Source organism: Coturnix japonica, chromosome 2 (assembly GCF_001577835.2).
Source record: "Coturnix japonica isolate 7356 chromosome 2, Coturnix japonica 2.1, whole genome shotgun sequence".
In the NCBI taxonomy this organism is placed as follows: domain Eukaryota; kingdom Metazoa; phylum Chordata; class Aves; order Galliformes; family Phasianidae; genus Coturnix; species Coturnix japonica.
This window is the reverse complement of record NC_029517.1, coordinates 68,599,198-68,613,520: the sequence shown is the minus strand read 5'-3', so window position 1 is coordinate 68,613,520 and position 14,323 is coordinate 68,599,198. Positions and strand designations below refer to the sequence as shown.

General features: G+C 41.8%; 1 protein-coding gene across 2 annotated transcripts in view; it reads right to left on the bottom strand.

Annotated features, from left to right (window-relative positions):
* RNF144B (ring finger protein 144B) overlaps positions 1–13,821 on the bottom strand; it is a 75,181-nt gene extending 61,360 nt beyond the window's left edge. Inside the window, exon 1 of one of the 2 annotated variants that reach the window (XM_015854748.2) lies at positions 13,727–13,821. Coding sequence is in view for 1 of the 2 variants with exons in the window: in XM_015854745.2 (XP_015710231.1) it covers positions 3,790–3,821 (32 nt within the window). In the remaining variant the exon portion in view is untranslated. Of the gene's footprint in view, positions 1–3,789; positions 4,236–13,726 lie in introns of those variants that run through there. The other variant, XM_015854745.2, reaches the window with a different exon arrangement.
* Positions 13,822–14,323: the final 502 nt, after the last annotated feature.

Genomic DNA, 14,323 nt, shown 5'->3' with positions numbered 1-14,323 from the left:
TACACTATTCTGTTTTGCGTCAGTCTAAAAGGGCCCTCTAGCGTTCACCTGCTGCAGGCCAAACAAGCTTGCAAATGGCTATGGAGCTTCCTTATCATAGAATCATAGAATCACCAAGGTTGGAAAAGACCTAAAAGATCATCCAGTCCAACCGTTCACCTATTACTAATAGCTCCCACTGAACCACGTCCCTCAACACAACATCCAATCATTCCTTGAACACCCCCAGGGTGGGTGACTCCACCGCTCCAGCTAACAGGCCTAGATAACCCAAAGAAAGCAAATTTTAGGTACTGTGTGATACATCTTTGTAAATAAAATAATTTAAATTTCACAGTTAAAACTGTTCATCGGTTGATCAGGACACTATTTCTATATTACTTTCTCATTTTAAGGGATTAATGGGGCTTTCAGCCAACCATTATTAATAACATCCATTGATATACAATTATTTATGTCAAGAGAGTCTTCGGTCTTGAAAGTAAACTAATTATCTCATTCAGTCATCAGTATTGAAAGTCTGTGACAAACAGATAATGCTGCTAGCATCTCCAAAGAGTTATTTTTCCACTGGGATTCTGTTCACTTCTTGAAGAGATATTCCATTCCAGTTTAAAAAAGCTGAAATCAGCTTAAGACTTCTTACTTGTTAAGTGTTCCCACTTCCTCGGCTGGACTGGACCAACAAAACTGTCTGATGAAATAAGGTCTGATGCACAGGCCCCAGAACTACCACGGACAGCAGAAAAAGCATCTAGGGAGACTGTGTCTTTAAGTTTCCTATCTGCCAGTTTCCTATCTTAATCCATTCCCCCACCAGAAAGGTTGCTGTACAGAGTTGTGTGCAATCTGTGAAGGAGGGCATAATATTCATACAGTTTGCCCACAACAAGTCTACTGATAGCCTCACGTACCTGTGGTTTGCCATATATTCTGGACACAAAGAAAAGGTAATCTCAGTAGCTTAACTCCTAGTCTAGTAATCACAGGCATAATTTAGTCTTCTGTACACATACAGTGCATCTTCACACCATACTTCCTGAAGTATGATGTTACTCAGACACCCTAAAATATACCAAGCCTCTCATGTGGGCTATGTAGCCCATGGTGGGCCTCTTTCTGGTGAGTCTTCTGTCTCAAAGACCAAATGACTGGATCCCCTTGTTCTCACCTGCTGACAGAGCCACTGTCAATGGGGCAGTGAGGTCAGGGAATTCTCCAGCTGCCAACAAATCACCTGTGACATCAGGCTGTTGTGGTTTAACCTGGTAGGTGGCTCAGCACCATGCAGTCCTTCACCCACTCCCCTCCTTCCCAATGGGACGGTGGGAGAGAAAAAAAAAAAAGAAAAAAAAAGGTAGAATATCAACATTGTTCTTCTCCTAGAACTAAAACATAGTATCATACCAGGCACTCTGAAAAAAAAATAACCAAGTTGTCCCAGCTAAAGACACAGGTCTGTAGTTTCTCTATCACATGGCTATGCAAGGGCAAATGCTTGCATAAAGCAGAAGCTAGTATTTATGGTTAAGGAGAAAGGGCACGGTTACCTCACTTGGAGGCAAACAATCCCACAGGTTTCACCATTCCTGCTCCAACATGTGATCACAGCTTCTGTATGACATCCGTCCTCAGCAAGACAGGCAATTCTTTATTTACAGCAAAGGTCTTTCTCTTTAGGGAAATAATACAAAGAAAACCATATATATATATAACTTTTTAATTTTATTCCTGCCTCTTTCATAATTCATAGTAGTTTTTTAAATATGGACTGAGCATTTCAGTTCACTGATCTCAGTTTTCCAGCAGTTATACAAAAGGTTTAGAACCGTATCCAGCTTACTAGCAGTAACACAATTTCCTTATCTAAATGTAAATGAAATTTATGTTTCCCATCAGTAATAACAAAATTATCAAGGGATAACAAGCAAAAGGAAAATATGTAAAATCCAATACTGATTTAAGTGTATGTATGATACGATTCTGTTGAGGTCATTAACCACAAGGTCACAGCACACACAGTTTTATGAAGAACAGCAATACCAAAGAAGAAAACCTTGTTTTCCCAGAGGAAATTCAGTGCTACTTTACAATTATTACATTTTTCCATCAAAATGAGTTACATTCTCTGTGTCCTGTTATGATTTCCTTCTTCCTCAGCTTCTGTTAGTAAATGAAAAAGCAGCATGAAAGAAAGCAGACCGACACTAGAACAAATTAATTATGATGCTCTGAAATAGGGTATTTGATTTTTTTTCTTATATTAGTGATAATACAGATTTATTTTAAAGAACCCGACCAGTCCCACTTCACTGAGACTGTAGACGTGAAAAGAATACTTTGTTAAAACAAGCAGTAATTCCCAGGGTCAGGAAAGAATTGTGCTTGAAGTAACAGCTTCACTTCTCATATCTGTCGGAGGGCCAAGGCAAGGGAAAATGGCCAGTGAATTGCAATAAGTAACTGCTCAGAGGCACTTACCAAGGGGGCAGACACAGAGAGGCAGTAACTCAGTAAACCCACAAATCTAGTATTCTGGATGAAGGGACCCCTTAGGGCCTCCAGTTCCCTTCTGCCGTGCCAAGCTTATCATCACATACACACTCTAAGTCACTTTATACAATGTACCAACCCAGCTCCTCCCTTCAACATATGTTTTAATTCACTCTGTGTACCCTCATACACAAGTGGGATCTCATGAGCAGAGGGAAGCCAAGAAGACAATCAGAGCTCCATTAATCCCTAGGCAGCAACTCAAAGCAAAGTAGTACATGCACACGTCTTTTGAGGACAAGGAACTGGGTTGCAAACCAAATGAGGGACCAGGAGCTAATGAGCATGTAATCAGTGCTGAAGGGCACGCTGCACACTCTATGACTTTTTTAATGCCTGCACTTTATAGTGCTTGCAAATTAACACACAGCAAGCTGGTGGGAATCTGAGTCATCTAAGGACTAACATAAATGCATTCAAATGTCAAAACAACTAAGAAAGAGTTCCAGTTTTTAAGCAACATGTTTTCAATGGCAAAAGAAAAGAAATTCCAATTCTAACATGTCCCATTTTGACCCTGCTAAAATCTAATGTTTGGTTCAATAAATAACATGTAGAGTTATTGTTCGTGCTACTTTAAATTTGGTTTTAAATCCTCATTGAGCTCATCTCTGTGGATATCTTAGAATTAATTGAATTTATATACAATAACAAAGTGATGTTTAATAACAGCTAGGAAATAAGTATTAAAAAGAATAAAAGATTCAAACATAGGTTCTTGTTTTGCTTTGTTAATGAAAAAAAATATTTCTGATTTTTACTCCATTTTCCTTTGACATGAATGAAAACCTGCAGATGCAAAAGCAAGTACTGGAACTGTGAGGAAAGAAAGCACTGCAACTTTACTCACACTGTTACTTCGTATTTTAAACATTCAGATGTGAGGCCCTGAGCCTCCAGCTTTTTCCACTATGGTGCAACCGTGGGCTTCCCCTGGAAGAAGAGCTCCATGTTGCCTCCCACCCTCATTCCTTAGGAACTGAGCAACTACAAAGAAAGACAGTTCAGCAAACTCCAAACAAGAAAGACAAGATTCAATATGACCAGTTTCCTGGACTTCTCTTGTCCCAGGAAGCACAGAAAGTTCATGAATGGATACAGAAACACACTTGTCCCTTGTGCCAGAACAGCACAGAGTAGCACAGTGCCAGCAGACGACCTGCCAGGCTTAGGAGCTGCTCAGAGCCTTTATCAAAACCCTGCTTCCTTTCCAACTGGACCACGTCTATTACCCACCTAATCATCGTGCCAGATTCGAGCAGTAACATAACGTGATGTCGAGGTGGAAGGCAAGACGACGACAGGGTCGCCCCTTCTGGAAGAGAGCCAGGCTTGAGCTGACTTTGGCATCAAGGGACACAATCGAAGAGCAGAGCGATGTCTCTGGCATCTCGGGATGAGGTAAGCAAGGCGAGGAGCTCCATCTAGCGAGAGTATCAGGCACAACCTCCACCAACGGTGCTGTTTGCAAGGGATGAACAGCCAGGCTGACATGAAACTTCCCCGTGTTTTATTAGAGTTCACAACTTCTGTATCCTTCCACTCTGATAAGATCACTGCGTATTACTCTTACTCCCTACAGTGTTGGAGGAAAAATCGAGCAGAATGGACCAATAAGGAAGCAGCAGTTCTGTAGTAAGGAAATATGAGTTCTCTTCCCATGTCCTGTGCTATTATTAAAAGCAACTGCTTTATTTCTGTTCTCCTCTTCCCAGTCTCACCACGTTGTACACTGAACGTGTATGGAAATGTACTGACACAGTAACTGCACACGCAACACTTCACCCCTCTCCTCAAAAGCTACAAATAAGCATCAGCTCATTGATTTTTAAAATAATCTATAAATCTGCATTTTAAAATATCCCTAAAGTTTTGCTGGACTTCTTCAAACAGCGATGAAAGTGTTAATTGATATAAACAGATAGATACAAGCTTAGATGTTCTAATATTCTATTTGCCAGAGTAAAACGCAACGTAAAAAGTCCAAACAAGACAGTTGCCAGCTTTTGAAGGGCACAGACAAATAACAGTGTACAAGGAAAAAAGGTTTATATTGTGAGGATTAAACACTTCATAAGCAAAAGACGGCACAGAACAACTACAAGTCTATGAGCAATACTTACATCAGCCTTGATGAAAGAACACCAGGCAGAAAATGAGGTAACCTCAGAAGAAAGTAGGAACCAATAACTAGCAGTACTCCAAAAAATAAATAAATTAATAAATAAAGCTGTTTCTAACTGCTCTGAACTGTTTGAATTCATTTTCAAGCCTGTTTTTCCAAGGACGGGAGCAGAACCCATGCCAAAGAATGTGATCTGTTTGGTTACTCAAAAAGGAGCATTTAGTTTGGGAAGCATCAGGAATGTTTAAGGGGGCATTTTTTTCTGGCTCTTTCTAAGTTATTACCAGGGCAAATTCCAAATCGTTTAGACTAAGATGGAGGAGAATAAAGTGATGAATAACTATATAAAGGCATTTAGTATCTATTATTGCACAATAGCTTTGGAAAGTAGTCAGTGTTCCGAGCCAGCACTATATAAACTCAAAAGATTCCGTACATTCATCCAAATCAACCTATGCAGGAATTACTGGAAATTTCAGAGAAGAAAGACTGCTTCATCCAAGCACTAACTGCATTCAGAATTCCCTCTTGCACACGGTTTCTGCAGGATGGCCTGTCAGGGATTTCCACAATGCAAGAAACAGACTTCTGTGCTACGTGGAAAGATAGCCAAGGAAGTATGCGTGTCAATGAAAGAACAAGGACTCTCACAGAACATCTACACCAGTCACTTCCCACCCATGGTCCAGACGTGGCCGTGGACAGCAAGTAATGCGGCCCTGCATTATAACTTGTCATGGCTGCATTTGGATGCATGTGGGAACTGGGTTTGTTTAGTTCAGAGATCAGAAGGCTCTGGGGAGACTTCATTGTGGCCTTCCAATACTTGAAGGGAGAGTATAAATGGGAGTGGGAATGACTGTTTATGAGGGTGGATAGTGATAGGAGAAAGGGGAATGGTTATAAACTAAGACAGAGGAGGTTTAGGTTAGATATTAGAAGGAAGTTTTTCACACAGGGTGGTGACGCACTGGAACAGGTTGCCCAAGGAAGCTGTGGATGCCTCATCCCTGGAGGCATTGAAGGCCAGGCTGGATGTGGCTCTGAGCAGCGTGATCTGGTGGTTGGCAACCCTGCCCAGGGCAGGAGTGTTGAGACTAAATGATCACTGTGGTTCTTTTCAACACAAGCCATTCTATGATTCTACGATGACTCTATGATTAATTTCACAAAAATAAGGCCAAATATTCCATTAGTTTTATGGGCTTGTTGCTTTTTAAACTTTTAATGACTTTTTAAAAAATAAATTCTGTTACTTACATTAATTAAATTATATATTTTATATGGGGCCCAAGACAACTCTTCTTCACTCAAGATAATTCCTCTTCCATCAATGTGGCCCAGGCAAGCCAAAATGGTAAACATCCTAGTTCTGTGTACAAAAGCTAATCTGCATTAACCAACGACATGGATTCATAACACAAATTCAACTGCACGATAGCTCATGCCATGTGCAAGGAATTGAATATGCCACAACAGAATCACAGAATTGTAGGGGTTGGAAGGGACCTCTAGAGATCATCGAGTCCAACCCCCTGCCAAAGCAGGTTCCCTACACCATGTCACACAGGTAGGCGTCCAGGCGGGTCTTGAATATCTCCAGAGAAGGAGACTCCACCACCTCCCTGGGCAGCCAACAGGGAACTTCTTCACAAAGAAGTGAATGCCCAAACCAGAAGCCGGTGTGAAACAACAGATACTGTGTACATCCTACCTTATTCCATGGTAGTAACATCTTCAGGAAGACACGTCTTCAATATCAGGAAATTAACTTGAAAAAAAAAATACACCCAACCAATTTAACTTAACGTCTCCACTTCTTGCAGATTTCCAGGAAAAACAGAGTCCCACATCACAGTTTGTAAAAGAAAGCTTGCTTACACAGATACACAGGCTTACTGACACGAGTCTTGCCAAATCCTGTAACTAAAGACACCAAAGACATTACCACTTTTTGCTGCCTGCTTAAACCTTCTGCCAAAGAGGGTCATTGCTGCAGCACAGCAAGCAATCTGTTCCTGCCTCACAGTCAACTGTATTTGCTTTCTTGGGATGTAAGTACATCATCTGGGATGAAAGTACAGCATAGGACGTTCCGCACGAATGTGTGCAAGAACTTCTTTACAGTGAGGGTGACGGAGCACTGGAACAGGCTACACAGGGAGGTGGTGGAGTCTCCTTCTCTGGAGATATTCAAGACCCGCCTGGACGCCTACCTGTGTGACATGGTGTAGGGAACCTGCTTTGGCAGGGGGGTTGGACTTGATGATCTCTAGAGGTCCCTTCCAACCCCTACAATTCTGTGATTCTGTGTAAGTTTGTGCTATATCCCATTTGTAAACTACCCCAGCTGCACAGCAACCATACGTGCTCTTCTGACAATCTTTGTCCAGCAGCCTAAGGAGCAGTCCAGCAGTACAGCAAACCAGACATTGAAACCCCATTAATCACCTTACCAAAACTTAGCAGGGTTTGTTAGCCAGAACCTTCAGGAAGATTAATTTGAACAAGCTTTTAAAAGTTATTAATTAAACCATAAACAGAATTTTTAAATGACTGTAGAACGCTTTTGTTTAATTTACTTTCGAAGTTAGCTAAACAAACAAAAACCACTGCCAAATAGAAGTAGCCATAACATTTTAATATGAGCTAACTAGGACACTTCAGAAGTTTGTTCGTGTTAACATTTCAGAATGTCCACGCTGTTAATTTGGAATATTTTTTTTTCTGAATGTTCCTATGTATGCAAGCCCAGAAACTGCTACTTATTTTTCCAGAAACACCAAAATGCTGCAAAGACAGAGGGCTGTGTTCAGCGCTGGGTAGGAAGGTAGCAGTGACGAAGTGTGAAGTGAATGCATTCCAAGCCAGCATTTTGGTGAGGTACTCGGAAGAATGACAAAAATGGCTTTGTTGCTCAGCTCATTTTTCATTGAATTACTTAACCAGATGGAAAGCCAAGCTATGTGACCTTCTCTGCCAAGTAAAGTCACATATCCTTTTTTTTCTTAATAGTTTAAAAGTAGAAACGACTCTGAAAAGACGAGCAAAACTTGTGATGAAAACTCAAGGGGAACACATTTGCTAAAGGGTGATTGCAAAGGGAATTAGACGCACAGAACAGATTTATACCAACAGCACTCAGATTTCTGAGGCATATATATACATACACACACACACACACACACGTATATACACACATATATACATATATATATATATATATATATATATATATAAAAAATACATATTATATACCATTTTCATAATATTGATCATTTTGATGCTGGAAGCGCACGTTGCAGGCCAAATTGGTAAGTTATCTCTTCAGTACACCAGAAAAAAAGAAAATCACATACCTACAGAATGAAAAGGAATAAATAAATGCCATAGTTAAACTCTTGCTCTGATGAGAACCATGGCATTTGTTTTCAGTCTAACTTCTACAGTTAATGTTGGGTTCTGCTTTACTTTCCACATCTGTATTCCCACCTAACAAAGCTCAGGGCGGATGAGACAGCTCATAGAGGCTCCAACTGAACTCACATTTACATGTCAGAAGTGACACATGCAAATGCTAAACAACTAAATCAGTCCACCTGCCTATTTCCCTGCCTGTCTTGAATAGCAGCATACAGCAGCTCCCAGCTTACTGTGGGCAAAAACACCTTTCTCTGAGTATTGTTTAACCACAGAATCATAGAATCATAGAATTACCCAGGTTGGAAAAGACCTTGAAGATCACCAAGTCCAACCGCAGCCTAACCAGTACCCTAACTCTAAAAACCCTACACTAAATCATATCCCTAAGAACCACATCCAAACAGCTCTTAAACACAACCAGGGATGGTGATTCAACCACCTCCCTGGGGAGCCTATTCCAGTACCTAACTACCCTTCAGTAGGCTTTGGGACATGGCAGACCTTAGAACTTTAATTAAAGTCAAGCAAATTTTTAATGTTAAGTACATTTTTACTATTCAAGACCAAAAAGAAAGGAAATGTATCAAACAGATCTAATAACACTAAATAGCAATTTTCTCGAAAGCTGTGAAACCTCTCACAGAGATATCAGCTATGTTACATGATTAGACAAGTCTACACTCCTTCACACATCTGCACAAACCTTTAGCTATGTGAATATTCTATCTTTACATGGGCAGCCAAATCAAGCATCTACTCTCATGGATATTTATAGCGCTGGGATTTTAAGACCTATTTCTGAGAGGTGACAGGCAACTACTTCTTCCAGTGTAACAGAACGTTCAGGTTACAGAGCTCATGTGTGATCAAGGATCTTATAACCAATGCTGCAAAGCACCATTAAAAAGTCTAATTACCATCCATCATAAAAGCTGCTTAACATAATGGGTACAACTATATCCATTGACGCCTAACTAAGCACCCAAGGAGCCTTATGTGACCAAGGTTGGTAGCAAAGCAGAATTTACAGCAGTTTGAAAACAGAGCAGGACAAGCCTCAACACAAAGTATCAGCCAGGGTACAGGAAAAGTACTAGCCTGAAGTAACTAAAAATAAGTCACAGACAGACAGTGGGTTGGTTTATATTTAATATTTGTTCAACCTTTTATCTCAGAAGTTATTGAATCCTCAAAGAAAAACAGTAGGACAAAATCATCAAGTTTTACAGTTATTATCGGTGTTGCAGCAACCTCTTTCCCCTGCTACATTTATAAACGGAAAAAGTACAAGTTTTAATTTAATTTATTTATTTATTCGTTTTAAATCAGAACCAGGCAAAGGATTATCTCATCAGCTTTCCAGGAAAGCTAAATTCTGGCCCAAAACCAAATAGAAGAGTGTCATCAGGAAATGGGAATCATTCATTAAGTGATGAGTATGCAGAGACGAGACTGGGACAAGACAATGATGATAACTCTTATGTAATCTTTAGTTTAGCAGACCACTGTAGACAACCGCCTATTACATAACAAGAAGCCAAGTGAATCCAGAGCAGAAGCGTTATGCAAAACATACAGCACTCTCTCAACTTTTATCTGACTTTCATATAACCATCCCCTGTGAGGAGAGTCTTAGGGAACTGGGTCTGTTAAGCCTTGAAAAAAGAAGGCTGAGACGGGACTTGATCCAGGTTTATAAAAACCTGAAGTGTGGGGGCCATAGTGGTGAGGCTGGTCTCTTTTCAGTAGTGCGTGGGGACAGGACTAGGGGTAATGGGATGAAAGTACAGCATAGGAAGTTCTGCACGAATGTGCGCAAGAACTTCTTTACAGTGAGGGTGACGGAGCACTGGAACAGGCTGCCCAGGGAGGTGGTGGAGTCTCCTTCTCTGGAGATATTCAAGACCCGCCTGGACGCCTATCTGTGTGATGTGGTGTAGGGAGCCTGCTTTGGCGGGGGGTTGGACTCGATGATCTCTAGAGGTCCCTTCCAACCCCTACAATTCTGTGATTCTGTGAACTGAGAAAATAACAACTGACTTTACCTGAGCAGATATCCCACATTCAGAGCCTTTGAGGTTGTTTCACTTAAGAGAAACAAATCGGTGAAGTCCAGTATTGCATTAGGAGCAATTCGTTTATTTACAACAAACATACATGGGGCAAAAGAGGACAGAAGAGGGGAAAAAAAAGATGAGACAGAAAAGAATGTCCAAAATTCCAAGAGATTTATGATTTATCTCCCCCATGAATCAGACTATGCAGTTTATATTTGTAGTCAAGAGATGGATATTAATTAGTTACCCTGTGAATTTTCTGAGAACCTTTGACCAGTTACCCACAGATGCATGTGGGTAGTGATGTGGTGTTATTCCTGGAAAGCCTAATTTGTAAGGTCCACGTTTCAGAAGCGGTGTCACTCATCCTCAGGCAAGTAAATTTTGCCTTCTGTGGCATCCCTGCAATAATTCTGACTTGTGTTGGGATTGCTTGAAGCAAAAGGTTTTGCGGAGCAGTCTTATTTTTGGGATTAGATTGTGTAAAACAGTGTGGTGATAGTGCCTGAAGAAATAAGCAGAATGACTAATGTACTGAATTGCATTTAAGAAAAGGTTACTTTTGTGTTTGGGTATTTTTACCAAGGAAACTTAGTCCAACTTTATAGGAATTGCTTTTAAATATATATATATAATTTCACTAAACATTTTAAGTACTTACAGCTGCCATTCACTAAGTGCTACACAGTGTTTCATTTTTTGAGTGAGCTTCAGAATATTCCTGTAGGTATTTTCTCAGTGTTATACCTGAAAAGCCCAGCTACAGAAACCTTCACTTTCTTTTATCCAATGCCACTGAAAGTGACTATTCAATTCATACAAGCAGGACAGAAAACCTGTCTTCTATCTCCATGATTGAAGACTTTCGACTTTTCTTTTTCAAAGATGAAAACCTAAGCAGTAAACAGCACTTTGGCACAGCACATTTAAACCTTCAGCGAGCATTTTCAAAGATCCATCAGCATAAGTAAACATACTGTTTCATATAAGATTTCAGAATCTATTTGTTATGATCGGGAGAAAAGGACTGAAATAGGAAAAAGACTTTCTGTTTAAAGAAGCAATAAACATTTGCAAAGACTACAAGTTTCTCTTCTGTGTGGAAAGTTAAAAAAGGTAGAGCAGCTGTTAAAGATCAGTGAGTTTAAACCAATGTCTTCCTCCACAAAGAATGGCTGAAGTGCTAGAAATAAAATAAAAGAGAAACCTAACTCTGCATTACTGACTACAGCCTCCCCAGCACATAGCCAGCCAGCCTCCCTTTAGCAACACAGTATCTCTAATCACTCTTACTCCACCATCCTTGTTCTTTTTTATCATGGTAAAGTACTGGATGCCCTTGAATTTCTTATGGGCTTGTTGCGAGCAAAACCTTCCTCATGTTAAAACAGCAGGTATACCCTTCACTTAGGTACCATAAAGCCTGTAAGTCAGATCGCTTTATCGGGTAATTACAAAGCTGCAGTCTTTATTTTAACCTCAGTCAAAGAAGACATCTTTATCAGCATATCCACAGCTGCTAGTCAGGAATGATACGTTTCATGGCTTTCAAACCTGTCCACATCATTTTAATGTACTATACCTCAGCACTTTTCCAAACAATGAGCTTCAGCCAGCTGAATCCACTGCAGGAAACAGGAGCAATTCTGTCCTTCCAGACTAAATGTACTCTTCCTTTTGCTCCTGTTCTTAATCATTACTGCATATGGATGCTTCTTGGAACTATGTCATGAATGCATGTCAAAGTTACTCCACCATGCTCCAAATACTAAACGAGAGGAAGCATGATAAAACCAAAAGAAATGTGTAAAGGAGTGTAGTGACAGAAACCACAGCTAAAGACTTTATACTTTTGATTAACATTCAGTTTAGGGCTGAGCAGAGACTTCAGAATATTTACTTTTAGTTTCCTCTTCACAGTTTTTTGGGTCTCACCCTCCTAGTTAGGCCATAAAACATACCTCTTCACAAATACTGCTATCAAAAGTGGTACTTCAAATAAGCATCATCGAACTGGTTCCCACTTAAAGAAACGTCCTTTTGCCAACTTATTTCTAACATCCCATACTTGGATGTGATGTCAAATATAAGTATATAAAACAGATATATATATATTCCAGAACCTGAATGATGAAACTGCAAGCCTTCAGGTCCATCCTAAACCCCTGCAGCTCTCTATGGGCCTCTTACAACTTACCTTGTGGTGTGGTATTATAGTGGAGCCCACCTCACACAAAGGAGAAGCTAGACACAGAAATCTGCAAAGCCTTTGAAGTACAGCCACCAAAGAGGAAAATACAAGCTTCTTATCTTTAAGTTGTCACTATTTCAGAATGTCATCACTGGAATTCTTTAAGACTTCCTTTATAACTTTAAAAGTCTTTCTCGTTGTGACTCTGCAAGGCTATTTCTGCACATACACATAGAATAGTTTCCTAAAGCTTTCAGTTCTGACATGTCAGAATTTCCACTAAAAAGATCACCAGAACTGAATGCTTATGGCTTTTAGCCATACAAAACACCACTGTGGTTTCTTGTCCCCGCTATGAATGTGTTACACCTATACTTCCAATTCTGCAAGTTCTATTAAAGAGAAGAATCAGTTAAATCACACGCTGTTCACTTTACAAATGAATCCTGTCCCAAAGCTTGACCCAATCAGACTAAATTCACAAAATATGACAAATGCATTGAATAAATTCAGTATCCAGGTACAGTCCTGTAAATTGAGAATAACAGCCCTGAAACAAACGGAGTTACCATGGTGAGGAGTCTGAAGTAACTCAGAACAGAATTTGGCCACCTGGCATTTACTCACTTCACTAAACTTAAAGTCCTGGAAGCGCCAAACAACCAATAACTACATACTTTGTGAGGAGAAATGTCTAGAAACCCAGCACACAGAGGTGAAATGAGGATAAATACTTTGCCTCCACGCTGAATTTTCTACATTTTGTTAGTCTAAGCCAGGCCATGGATATTCCTGTAATATGCCATGAATATTTTCAGCGTGGAATTCCATTTCTTTAAAAATAAGACATGATTCATACCAAATTCACATGGCAGGCCCTGGGATTTTAAAGCAGCTTTGCACATAAAGTGCAGGCATAACCTTCAAACAACTTTAGTTAGGATTTCATTTTCTAGAGAGTAAATTGTTTCAACTACGCACCGCAAATACTTGTCGATTTAGTATTTCTTTCTGCATCCAGCTTATGCGCTTCAAAACAAATACACTAAGTGCTCAAGATCTATGCGGGGAGGAGGTTTTCCCACAGCAGCAGGCACTTCAGGCACGCCACACGTGTGGCAAGTCCGCCTTATGGATGGACAAAACTCATAAAAGCCTGCAAAAACGACAGCAAGCCTGTTGTTCAACAGCGGTTCCCACTGCAAAAGTTCTCAGAGCCGAGAGGAACCGGCCCCAGAGCCGGGAGAAGTTCTCTCCCGCATGAGGGAACGCCATCAGCCCGCGCAACCCGAGCCGACAACCGCGGCTGGAGGAGAAGCGGCAGGAGCGCGGCTCCCCGCCCCGCAGGTGCCCGCCGCACTCAATGCAGCCCCTCACCTCGGCTCCTCACGGCGGGGCTACGAAGCTCGGAGCGCAGCGGCGTTTTCCTCCCGGTTGTGGCTAGCGGGGGTCGGCACCTCCCGGCGGGTAAAGCCGCCGCTCTGCCCGAGCCCGCCTTCCCTCGCCGTGCCTCTCCCCGCCCGACTGGAGGCTGCCAGCGAGCGGGACGCTGGGACCGGTGCCCCCGCGAGCCCGCCTGCCCCTTGCGAGCGCCGGGGGCGGGGGGAGCCCCGAGGCCGGGACAGCGGCTCCTTGTCATAGCAGCGAGTGCTGCCAGAACAGACGTGCTGCAACGCTCGCCGAGGGCGCACCGCGGCGGCTCGGGGCCGGCCCGCTGCCCAGAGCCACACCGCGAGGCCGCCAGCTTCGCTTCTGCTCAGGGCACTGAGTTCCCGTAGGGGTTTAGTGAGGCGGATCGTCTCCGCTGGGTGAACGCGGCCATTTGCCATCGCGACGTGAAGTGGGTGCCCGCTGTCACCGCCCTCAGCAGCCCCAGCCCGGGGGTCACAGAATCACAGAATGACCCGGGTTGGAAGGGACCTCAAGGATCATGTAGTTCCAACCCCCCTGCCTGGCAGGGCCACCAAACATACA